Genomic DNA, 12,533 nt, shown 5'->3' with positions numbered 1-12,533 from the left:
TTTCTTTGAAGACGTTTAGCTTCTCCTTGTAAGGTCCCAAAATATACTTGAGTCACCAGAATGCCAAAGAGAGAGACTCAAGACGAGGCTTGCAAAAAAAAGCAGATTTTATTTATGGCCAAAAACAAAGTACTGGATGGGACTATATCCAGAACATACAGATACAATTCATGTGAGGAGATAGCCTTCTTGGGGAAGGTATGGCGTCCTTTTAGGACACCATACCTTCCCTACCTCAGAGGGGACCTCAGAGACATCAGCTTAGTACCCAATTCTGGCCTCCTAGTTTAGGTTTGTATATTCCTTGTTGCCCTGCAAAGGAATAGAAGCCTCTCAATTAGCGTTATCTTTTCCTTGAGCATTCCTTTGTTCTCCCAATTGCTCATTTGGCTCTTGGTTCTACAAGGAAGGAGCTTATACAGATCAAAGTTGTAAGTTAGAGCTGAAGTGTAAATTATCCCTTGGATGATGTCTGCAGTTCCAACTGAGATATGTACCATGCTCTTAAATGGCACAAGAAAAACAGGAAGAAGATTGATATGGGTTCAGATCAAATGGCAGGAACATATGTTTGACAAATACCAGATACATTACTAATAACAGAATATGTTTGTTACAGGAGATACAAATATAAAGACATAATATATATGATACAAATACAAAGGCATATATGTATTACAGGAACCTAATGGTTACAGAATCTAGTATACCAGTATATCATATTCTAGTATAATTTATTATATCCTTATTATTGTTTCCCTTCATCCTCAAAGAAGCTTCTTCAGCTCTGACAGGATAGTGGGGAACGGAAGGATTGATACTCCTTGCAAACTACTGGTCATTTGCATCCTTTTAGAGGGTCCTTGAAGCTCTTGGAAGTTTATCTATATCCTCAGGGTCACCTGAGTGGTGCTCCTGGTTCCTGTGGTCTTTCAATTTTACCAGCTGTCTGCAAGGAATATCAATCCTTCCATTCTCCACTATCCTGTCAGAGCTGAAGAAGCTTCTTGGATAAGAAGCGAAACGTCTTCAAAAGAAAAAAACAAGAAAGTCCAGTTGCTTCCTGAAAAAGCACCTTTGGGACAACCATGACCTGGATCAGGGGTCTCCAACCTTGGCAATTTTAAGCCTGGAGGACTTCAACTCCCAGAATTCCCCAGCTAGCAAGCTGGCTGGGGAATTCTGGGAGTTGAAGTCCGCCAAGCTTAAAATTGCCAAGGTTGGAGACCTCAGCCCTGGATGACGGAGAATCTCTACAGACCATAAACGTGGTGACTTTGTCGAAACTCATGTCTCCAAGAAGTCCTTCCTAATCGCTAGGAGGCGCTGTAGAAAGAGCTCTGTTACAGGCGTCGTCGTGTGGGCGCATCCGGAGGAAGCGCGGCTCACGGTTCGGCCCCGCCTTCCCAGGCGTTCTAGAACTCTGGTTTACAATGTGGAACGTTCGGAATGGCTTGACGGCGGCCGCCACTTTCGCTCTCACCTCGGCAAGAAAGCAGGCGAGTTTGCCTTGGTTGCTTCCCGCTTTGGGAAGCCCCTCCGGGATAACCTGCCCCGGCTGTTCTCGGGCTCTGCACTGTTCCAGACGACTCTGCCGGTCCCCTAGCGAGTTGCTCAAAAAGTTCCTCGTTAAAAAAAAGTGAGTGGATCCCCTCCGTTTGCACCCGAACACGAACGGGTGCTGAACTGCGGAGCGATAAATGGCTTCGTGGATAGGAAATGTTTGCCTCGCTTAATCCTCCTCTGCGGCGTGATAGGCAGGATCGTCCTCCTAACAGATCCCTTACAAGCCTGGTCGCAATTCTTCCTTCTGAATTAAAGCCCTCCTGATTTTTTTTCTTGTTAACAGAAGTTTGATCCAATTTCTCTGGATCATCCGATCCCCCATCGTTCTCTGAAATAATAGACGTTGCACTTGCAATTCTACGCCTTATAATATACTCAGAAGCAAGCTGTACAGGCGGTCCTCAATTTACGACCACAATTGAAGCCAACATTTATGTTGCCAAGTGAGAAATTTGTTCAGTGAGTTTTGCCCCATCTTACGACTTTTCTTGCCGCATTTGTTAAGCGAATCACTGCAGTTGTTAAATTAGTAACGTTGTTGTTAAGTGAATCTGGCTTCCCCATTGACTTTGCTTGTCAGAGGGTCGCAAAAAGGAATCACAGGACCTGGGACGCTACAACTGTCATAAATGCGAGTCAGTTGTCAAGCGTCTGAATATAAATCACATGACAGTGGGGATGCTGCAACAGTCATAAGTGTGAAAAATCGTCATAACTCACTTTTTTCAGTGACATAACCTTGAACGATCACTAAGTGAACTGTTGTGTAAGTTGAGGACTACCTGTACTTAGTTACACGAAATTGGTTCCAAATTAAAGATATTTAAGTGTCAACCTTACAGTGCCATCCTTTGCGTGGTTTTGGAAGGCAGCCTCAGTGATTCAGTTGACATTTCAAATAAGTAAATTACACTGATTAGGACAATATCTGCTTGTGTACAGTTCCTATTGGCCAATGCTTTGACTACTACTCAATCATCTGACAATAATAAATGCTTTATTGCCTGTTTAGCTGTTATGAATAAGTCTGTATTTAAGTTAGTCTGCTGTGACATAGGTCAAATTTACAGTTGTAAAATACTGAGTCTAAACTCATAAATTTTGGAGCTCTGAATTTTGGATTGGAACTCTATCTTCTTTTGCTGAATTGACTTTTATTTGTGTGTGATAGGAACCTTTAATGATTCGCTATTACTGTGTTCCTGTAAGGCAGTGTTTCTCAACTTGGCAAGTGTAAAATGTGTGGACTTGAATTCCTAGAATTTCCCAGATAGCGTGCATGCAAGCTGGGAATTTTGGGAGTTCAAGTCCACACATCTGAAAGTTGTCCAAGTTGAAAAACTGCTATAAGGGGTAATAGTAAATTATGATTTAATGGTGAAGCATGTCATGTTTGTTCATGAACGATGTATAACTAATGAGTGAGTTGTGATCGCTTTTTAAACTATTTAGTGCCCTTGTTAAAATTATTTTTGAGGTAGATTTTACGAAATAGCACACAAAAATATATTTTTACAGTTATTAAAGCATAAACGTTATTTTTTTCTAATCTTTAAAGGAAGAAGTTTTGGTATTCTAGTCCTACACTTGGATCTGAAGTGGTAAGAACAAAAAATCCCTTAATCTAAAGGCAATGTCTTAATCAGCACATTTCATAAATTTTGTTTAATTCCTCTATTATGATCATTGTACTAAATCATGCGGTTTTCTTGGGGTTCAAATAAACCCTAAAATGGAACTTTCGTTTCCATAATTGCATAAAGCAGTGGCAGCTACTTGTGTTTTCATTGAAGTTGTATTGTATTTCAGACTGAATTAAAAATAAGTAAATAATTGTTACGCTATTGTATTTTGTCATTCATCGTTTTCATCAGGGAATGGTATAGGAATTGAACAAAGCCACATTAACACCTAAATAGCAGCATTAGGTTGTTATTTACAGATATTACAGATTGTAAAACGGACTCAAAATATTTATAGTGTAATTACAAACGCCTATGGAGATTCTCAGTCAATCCAGGTCATGGTTGTCCCAAAAGTGCTTTTTTCAAGAGGCAACTAAACTTTCTGGTTTTTCTTTGAAGATGTTTCACTTCTCATCCAAGACGCTTCTTCAGCTCTATTTTTGATCATTTGACTATTTTTTAGATTTGACTTATTTTTTTTAACTATTTTTTTAGATTCCTCAGATATTTAGTAGATACCCAATTATTTGTGGTTATTTATGATTGATTTACTTTACGTTTTTGCTATTGTACTATATTTCCAGCTATGCAGCTCTTCTTCAAAAGGATATCTATATAAAAATATCAAAATTTAAGAATATAGGTATTTGAAATAACTATGCTGAAAAGTCTTGCTCATAATCAGGTTACATAGAAGAATTATGTCACCTCCATAAACTAATAGACATCTTTTAAAAATATGATACTGTATATAAAGACACATAAGATAAACAAATATAGTTGGAACTGTTGTTTAATATTGAGTTATGATTGACCTCCACATAGAGGAGGCAATCCTTTTTAAAAGTTAAAATATAATGAAATGTGATTGATTATTATAGATATGTAATCCTTGAAATCTAAATTCAGCTGTATACTTATGAGATGTAATTGAAATTCAGCTCTTTGTTTCTAGTTTTCATTTCAGTTTTTATAGAATGGTAGGAATTGCTGTTTCCACTTAATTATTATGGAGCATGGTTGGTATTAAAAGTACGGGAAAATAAGGGTAATGAAAAGCAGAGAAACAATGGCAGTTCTACTGGATCCTTAAAGAAATGCACTCCTGTCTAAAAAGTTATACCTAATGCCAAAACTGTTTTCTGCAATCGCTTGTTTTTTAAAGCTGTACAAATCATCCAGCTTGACAGATGTTTTAAAGCTACGACCTCCAAAGATTAGGAAACAAGATAGCATTCGTAAGAAAACTTTGGACATTCTGTTTTTTCAAGCTGTGCGGGATCTACTGAGCACCCCTCTAGCTGGCCAAGAACTTTATGATCTCAATGTGGAAGTGTTTAAGGCAAGTACAAATCATATCAGTCCGCAAAATCCCTTAATTATGTGTTGAAGCAGAAACATCTGATTTTGTGATTGCGTCCAGGAAACTGTGCAGATGTTGCTGTGATTTACTTTATTGCATTGAATTGCATTGAGAACTGTTCCACATGTATTACTTATAGTTTATTGCCTTTATTTATTGCATTGTATTGCGAACGTATCGAGAACAGTTGTACTATATTATCAGTCAGAGGTGAGGAACAATGGTCCCTTTATCACTTCGTGGACTTCAACTCCCAGAATTCTTGAGCCAGCATGGCTGGTTCAGGAATTCTCTAAATTGAAGTCCACAATTCATAAAAGGTCCATTGTTCCCCATCTTTGTTATAAGTTGATAATGCCATTTTATACCAGACCTGCTTATGCTTTTACATTTAATTTGCAGTCCTATTCTGCTGGAAGTTATGGAAGAGAAGCTCTGTAGATACAGATGTACCATTACATCTAGTAGGAGGGCTTAAAATAGAGTATTCGTTTAATATATTATTAATAGTCATAGATAAAGGCTTCAAAAAATCCTTATTATAAGAATGATATCCCCTTGAGCAGGGGTCAGCAACCCGCAGCTCTGGAGCTGCATGTGGTTCTTTCATCCCTTTTGCTAGTCGGCTCCACAATTGATAGGGCTTTTGGTTAAGACAGGTAGAGGAAAAAGGTTGCCGTGCTAGGAGGAGACTGATGGGGGAACCAGACTTCCGGTCTGCAATGATTCATTTAACCATTGTGGCAAAAAAGATAGTAAAATGGGGCAAAATTCACTTAACAAATGTCTTGCTTAGCCACAGAAATTTTGGGCTCAATTGTGGTCATAAGTCGAGGACTACCTGTACGTTTCTTTACATTGGTGTTTAACCCTAAATTCTTTCTCCAGGATTTTGTTTCTTTGGAAGAATCACTTCCCAAACATCCTTTTCCAGCAGGGAAAAGGAAAGATTTTTTGCTCTTTTACAGAGAACTCCCAACTCACTGCTGTCTTCATTGTTTTTGTTAGTTTTTAACTACTGATAGTTGATGCTTTCAGTAATGGGACATTTTGCTTTCCTGTTAATGTGTTATATTCAGTGTAGATTGACTTTCTCTGAATTAAAATCCAATTGTATGGATAACTTGCTTTTGTCATTTGAGAGTTGGGTGTGATACTTTCAGATGGCTCAAATGCTGAGCTTGTTGATCGAAAGGTTGGCAGTTCAGCGGTTCGAATCCCTAGTGCCGTGTAACGGGGTGAGCTCCCGTTATTTGTCCCAGCTTCTGCCAACCTAGCAGTTTGAAAACACATAAAATATGCAAGTAGAAAAATAGGAACTATCTTTGGTGGGAAGGTATAGTCATGGCAGCCACATGACCACAGAGACGTCTTTGGACAGCGCTGGCTCTTCGGCTTTGAAGTGGAGATGAGCACCGCCCCCTAGAGTTGGGAACGACTAGCACATATGTGTGAGGGGAACCTTTACCTTTACCTTTATAACTATTTCATTTCTATATATCCCATGAAATATGTAGAAATGTATTGACATCAATTTCTTCAACACATTAATAGTGTACTTTCCATTGATCAGAATTAAGATTAAACTCAATTGTATCTGCAATATTGGAACCTCCCTACTTTAAAATGGAACTTGTACTTCTTGCTAAAACTGTGTTAATATATAACCGATACCTTCTTCCATTTTCTTGCAGAATGATTATTCTTCAATTTATATTATTTTTCTTTCTTGGTAATAATTCCTTCTTGAATGTCTGTGAAGTAAAAAAAATATCTTCTTTCCACTGCCAATGGTTGATATGGTAGCACTGTTTTTAATAGCAATCTCTTTCACTTGTGCAGTTTGGTAATAGAATTGTTTGTGGTGCTCCTTCCAAATGTGAAATCTGCATTTAAAGTTAGTATTTTAAATTTCTTAGGCTTCCCTCACGTCAGATTTTGCAGTATGTCGCATATATTGGAAGAGTTCCGGCAATGCGGAAAAGGATGAATGTATTCAGCAAGCCCTACAGAGAAAAGCATCCTATATTAGGTACTGGTATGGTGTATCTATGGTCAAGCAAACATCCCTTAAAGAATTGGTTGGTTTTGATCTGTAGATGGGAGGATACTTATAAATAAATATAGTGGGCCTCCTTCACATTTTGACACCCAGAATTAACAGAATAATGACCTACAGGTTGTTCTCACTTTACAACTATTCAGTTAGTGACTGTTGGAAGTTACAATGGCACTGAAAAAATAACTTATGACTGGTTTTCACACTTATGACCATTTCAGCATGTCAATGGGGAAAGCCAGAATCGCTTAATGACTGCATGATTCACTTAACAACTGAAGCGATTCACTATACAACTCTGGCAAAAAAAAAGGTAATAAAAGGGGGAAAACTCATTTGCCCACTGCCTAGCTCAGGGCTCACCAACCTTTCGGACTTCAGGGACCTCTTTTTAAAAATCCCGCGGACCACTAATATGATTTGCCTAATGACCAGCTGGGTGGATGTGGCAAGGTTTTCATGTGACTTTGTGGGCGTGGCCAACTCGATGTCACTCACGTCGAGGGGCACCTTGCCAGCCTCTACTTGCTACTCCTCGCCTGCCCGCCCGGGCTCCTCAGGGCTCCAACAGGAAGCAATTGCTGGAGCTAAGCAGCCACCATGAGAAAGAGTTGACCAAGAAGGAGGCTCAGCAGAAACACCTCACTGAGGACTACTAGCATAGGCTTTCCAAGCAGAGGGAAGTCCTGTGGGAGTGCAAGGCCAGGTATCGGCGCCTGGAGACTCAGCGGGCTGAGATGGTCAGCCAGTTCCAGACCATGATGCAATCCCACTGGAACAAGGCCCTCCGACTCTTTGCCACTAGTGGCACTTCCCTCCAGCCTTCGCCCAAAGCCCCACACCAGGAGACCAAAACAGACCCCAAGTCGGAATTTCTGCCCCCCTCTGCCCCACACAAAAAGACCCCGAAGAAGGAGACTCTCTGCAGCAACACAAACGTTCATTGCATGTATTTGTCCCAGGGGCCATAGTTTGAGGACCTCTGATTTAGTGCAAGATAAAAAATGCAAATAATTTTTCTGTGGACCACCAAAATTTGCTCGCGGACCACCGGTGGTCCACCAACCACCAGTTGGTGACTGCTGGCCTAACTTAGTTACAGAAACTTTAGGCTGAATTGTGGGTGTAAGTCGAGGGTTACGTGTATTTATAACTTAAACCTGTTTCCTCCATCTTTAAAAGAGAAGTTTGCAGATAATGCTTTTAAGTTGTCTTCATATGTAATCATGTGGATGTTAAAATTATTTTTTTCTTTCTAGACATCTTCTGGTATCGTATCGTATCCGGGTAAATGTTCCTTCAATAACATTTGTTAGGGACAGAGAAGAGGAGGCTATAAGAGAGGTAAGAAAGAAATTTCCTATATATCTGTGTTTTTAGGGTAATTTAATTGAAGTTCTTTTCTTTAAAATTGTAGTTTGCTATACAACAGGCTATAACCTTAAGATAAAAACCTACTATTTACATGTATACAATTTACATTTATATTAAATGTTTACAGTATATGTATAATATGTATGCAAAGTACATAGCTATCTTATGCTTTGTAAAGGTAGAGTAACATAATTAGGAGGAAAAAAGTTGTCTAAACCAGAGACAACCAATATTGTTGAAGAACCACATGGCTCATTCTGATTACTATCCGGTGCCAAGTTACAAACAGTTGCAGCACGACCAGCTGCTGCAAGAGAGTCATACATTGCTTCATAGTCACACAATGAGACTTGCTGTGACCTATGTTAAGGAACCTGTTGGAGAATAGCAATAGCATTTAGACTTACATAATAACGCTTTATAGCACAATGTAGAAGCATTATTTGCATATTGCCCCCAACAATCTGGGTCCTCATTTTATCAACTTTGGAAGGATGGAAGGCTGAGTCAAGCTTGAGCCCCATCAGTATCGAACTCCCGGCTGTGGGCAGAGTTTGTCTGCAACACTGCACTTTAAGCAGTTTTATGTGTGGAGCAAAGTAGAGGAAGCACTTGCACGAGGAATATGACCATAATTTCCAAAACCTAACTCCCACCTCCCAAGGCTCAAGATCTCATTATCTGGAGTTTTGTAATCCTTTGGGTTTACGCTGGAACAGAACTCATGTGAATCAGAACTACTTATACATTTAGCTACAGAAAAATCTTAAGTAACTCCCTCAAAGATTCCTTTTTTAATAGTAATTTTATCAAATATTATAATTACAAAAGATTATAATACATTTTTTAAATGTAGAAGAGTGAAAGATGCAGAAAAGAAAGAAAAAAGGAAAAGGAGAAAAGTAAGCATGTAGTTAAGAAAAAGAAAACAAATATATAAAGAAATGACTTTCCCCTTTATCAAAAGTATATTTTTTTAGTAATTTATCACCTTCTCTTAAAATACAACAAACGATCTCTTCTTTTCATAAAGCCATCCATAACACGTTGTCATTTTAGTCCTGGTGTCAATAAAAGTCCATTAAGGATTATCAGAGATAACAACACACCTATTTTAATCTAGATCAAATACACCAATTTCACACAATCTTAATTTTTAATCCTTTTAAATAATATTCTAGACTAGAACTTGATTTCTTTTCTCTCTAAACACCATGTCCCATATTTTTGTGCACTATCACAATCCCACCACATGTGTTTATATGTTCCGACCTCTCTCTTGCACCTCCAACAAATATTTGAATATTTACCATCTATTTGATTTAGTTTATGTGATGTTAAGTACCACCTCCATATCACTTTATATCCATTTTCCTTAACTCTGACATATTCTTATATACTCTTCTATTCCAAATATTTTTCCAATCATTGTCATTTATTTCTCCTAAATCTGATGCCAAATTAATTTTAAACTTTTTGCCAGCTCTTCTAATTCAGTTAATATTCTATATATATTCCCAATTCTTCCTTTACCTATATATTCTTCATTCACCTCACATTCTTTTATAATCATTTCAAATTTTGTTAACTGTCTTATCTTTCTCCTTGAATCTTTCTTCTACTTTTATCCATTTCTCTAATTGTATTAAATTCAACTAATTTAATTTAATATCTGCTAAAACGTTCTTTAGTTGTGTTATATTCTTTATCATGTTTTTCCAGTCTTCCTATTTATATATCTGATTTTCTTTTACTAATCCATTCTTTCAATTCAATCTTAGGGAATCTTATGTTTTTTTTAAAAAAAAATAAAACAAAAGAATTTTCCCACAAGGAGGATTCTTTATAATTAATTCCAAAAAGAATCCTTAATCTATTTGAACTTTTTAAAATCAAGGTTTTAATCACCTTTTTGCTGTTTATCCCTTTTTTTTTAAGTTCTTCAACTTGTAGTTAAAAATTCTTTCATTAAGGATTGAAGGAAACTCATCTGTTGTTATCAAACTTGTCAACCCCAAATATTTCTAGTAGCTGAAAAGCAGCAATTTCTGAAAGTGTGTCAGATGCACAAAATCGGAATAAGGTCCAAAATGAATGCAAATTTATCTCATGTTACCTCTAAACAAGAATCAAGGCAAATTGATAATAGATAAGAGACAACGGATTTCAAGGAAAGCTGGACTTAGATCTCTTGTGAGGATGAATGGATTCTAAATTGATGATGCACTTAACCCTTCCCTTGGGCCCTGTCTGGTCATCTCCTACAAAACGATTACAAAGGAAAGTATGCAAATACAGCATCTTTAAAGTACCAATGGCAGTTGATCTCTCATTTCCCAAAACTCTAAGTGTGCTGAAGACTGCTATTTTGTGTTCTTCTTGAGAAGAGCAGCTGTCTGGAGCATTTGTAGGTGATCTCAAGCCTTCCCCGTGTCCAGAAAGGAAGTATTGAAGAGCCATTCTACTCACTGACTCTTCATTCTGCAACAATCATCTTCAGTCTACCATTTCTTCCTCTGGAGGTCCCACAACTTTCCCAAAAACTCTTAATACGTTTAATTATTTCCATAAAATGATAGAGATTTCATTTCTTTGTGAGCCTTGAAAAAATTCTATTGACCACAAGAAAATATTTTCAAAATAAGTGGAAGTCTTCCTTTTAACATTGTGTTATGCTTGAAGCCAACACACAAAATGTATGGGATTTAGAATTTATTATTTATATTCTGATTGTTGACAGAACAGTCTTATTTCTGGACAATTTTAGTGTTTTCTTTCTTTTTACATTGTTACAGGTTGAGAAATTATTGGCAATTGCTGACATGGGGCCTGAAGAAGAAGAAAATGAATTAATTCAGAATGATTTCAGGTAAATTAGTACTGACAAGTGCAATCCTGAGCTAGTGAAAAAATATCCTTAATATAGGTAGTCCTCAAATTACAAACACAATTGAGCCAAAAATTTATGTTGTTAAGCGAGAAATTTGTTAAGTGAGGTTTGTCCCACTTTATGGCTTTTCTTGCTACATTTGTTAAGTGAATCACTGCAGTGGTTAAATTAATGAACATGGTTGTTAAGTGAATCTGGATTACCCATTGACTTTGCTTGTCAGAAGGTCGCAAAAGGTGATCACATGACCCCGGGATACTGCAACCATCATAAATATGAGACAGTTGTCAAGCATCCAAATGTAAATCACGTGACCGTGGGGAGGCTGCAATGGTCATAAGTGTGAAAAATGTTCACTTTTTCCAGTGCCGCTGTAACTTTGAATGGTCACTAAATGAACTGTTGTAAGTCGAGGAGTACCTTTATCTATTAAAATGCCTTTTACTAGAAGACTAGAAATTTCCAGTTGTGCAGTTGAAAGGCAGCATGGTTTTTCTATTGTTATCCCCTCTTTTAACTACAGGGAGGACTTAAAAACTCTGGGAGGGTAAGAGACACTTCCCCAAGCGGTACAAATTGCAGGGAATAAGGAAAAGCAAGAATATACGCAAACATGAGATATCTTAGGCCTTTCTGTGTCATTATTTACTCCATTTCTTGCAGTGAGGAAAAATCCATCGTGGCTGATACCCATGGGGAGCCCTCCATCCACACAAATCTATTTGGAATTGATCATAAAGCATTAAATAAGCAAATAATGGATTACAAAAAAATGAAAAAGAAGGCGGTACTGGAAGGGACTTCGGTACTAGAGACACAGTTGGCTGAGATACGGCAACATCAAAAGAAAATGAGGAGGAAGAAAGCTAGGAAAACTTACAATGATGACCTTAATCCTGAGGCGTATTTGATGGAGAAATACAGTAAAGATTATTGGGACAGTGAAGTTTCATATTCAGAGAATGAGGAACTAGAGTACCAGGCAAAGGAAGATGGCAGTGAATTAGAAAAAGAAAAGTAGAACTCTCAACTTTAAATGAATTTTATAAAACTATGGATCTGTTTGAACAACCCCATTATAAAACATTCAATCGTCGTCTTGTTGAATGGAGCATATATTTCAGCTGAAGTTTCCCTCATTTCTCCCCTCCTTTATGATTCATTTCCCCTTTTCCTTATTTATATAACTATAGTTTGCTGTTATATCCCACTCTGCCAGCCTTTGATTAGTTTTATTAAAATTGACTTGTTAACCTGCTGTAACCCTGGTGGAATCTTTTGACTTAGAAGAGCTCTAAAAAAAATACAGATAGGACTTGACTTACAGCCACAATGTAGCCTAAAATTTCCATTGACAAGCAAGACACTTAAGTGAGTTGTGCTCCATTTTATTACATTTTTTGCCACAGTTGTTAAGCGAATCACTGCAGTTGTTAAGCGAATCATGTAGTTCAGGGCTGTCAAACTCAATTTCATTGAGGGCCGCATTAGAGCTGTGGTTGACCTCGGGGGGGGGCAGGCGGGCATGGCTGACGGTGGGTGTGGCCAGCTTGACGCCACTCACTGGGAATGGCTGACAGTGGGTGTGGCCAACTG

At 37.9% G+C, this 12,533-nt stretch overlaps 1 protein-coding gene across 2 annotated transcripts; it reads left to right on the top strand.

The window, feature by feature from the left end:
* The first annotated feature begins 1,363 nt into the window (after window positions 1-1,363).
* On the top strand, window positions 1,364-12,200 carry RBFA (ribosome binding factor A). 2 transcript variants are annotated; one of them, XM_034429306.2, is made up of 7 exons: window positions 1,364-1,639; window positions 3,125-3,167; window positions 4,417-4,593; window positions 6,534-6,646; window positions 7,933-8,017; window positions 10,843-10,916; window positions 11,601-12,200. In XM_034429306.2, exons 1-7 carry the CDS (start codon window positions 1,434-1,436, stop codon window positions 11,956-11,958), a joined length of 1,056 nt encoding a protein of 351 aa, XP_034285197.2. In that variant the 5' UTR covers window positions 1,364-1,433; the 3' UTR covers window positions 11,959-12,200. The 2 variants fall into 2 exon arrangements, with proteins under 2 accessions (XP_034285197.2, XP_060538055.2); XM_060682072.2 differs by lacking the exon at window positions 1,364-1,639 and adding an exon at window positions 1,850-2,025.
* The last annotated feature ends 333 nt before the right edge of the window (window positions 12,201-12,533 follow it).

This window comes from Pantherophis guttatus, chromosome 3 (genome assembly GCF_059756535.1).
Source record: "Pantherophis guttatus breed Tessera chromosome 3, ASM5975653v1, whole genome shotgun sequence".
Taxonomy (NCBI): domain Eukaryota; kingdom Metazoa; phylum Chordata; class Lepidosauria; order Squamata; family Colubridae; genus Pantherophis; species Pantherophis guttatus.
This window is presented reverse-complemented; position numbering and strand designations above follow the sequence as displayed.

Excerpts from the sequence above, each read along its gene's own strand:
- RBFA (XM_034429306.2), top strand. The coding sequence starts at position 1,434 with ATGTGGAACGTTCGGAATGGCTTGACGGCGGCCGCCACTTTCGCTCTC. Across the intron at positions 1,640-3,124 it reads AAGTTCCTCGTTAAAAAAAA|GAAGAAGTTTTGGTATTCTA; the intron begins GTGAGTGGATCC and ends TAATCTTTAAAG. Across the intron at positions 6,647-7,932 it reads AGAAAAGCATCCTATATTAG|ACATCTTCTGGTATCGTATC; the intron begins GTACTGGTATGG and ends TTTTCTTTCTAG.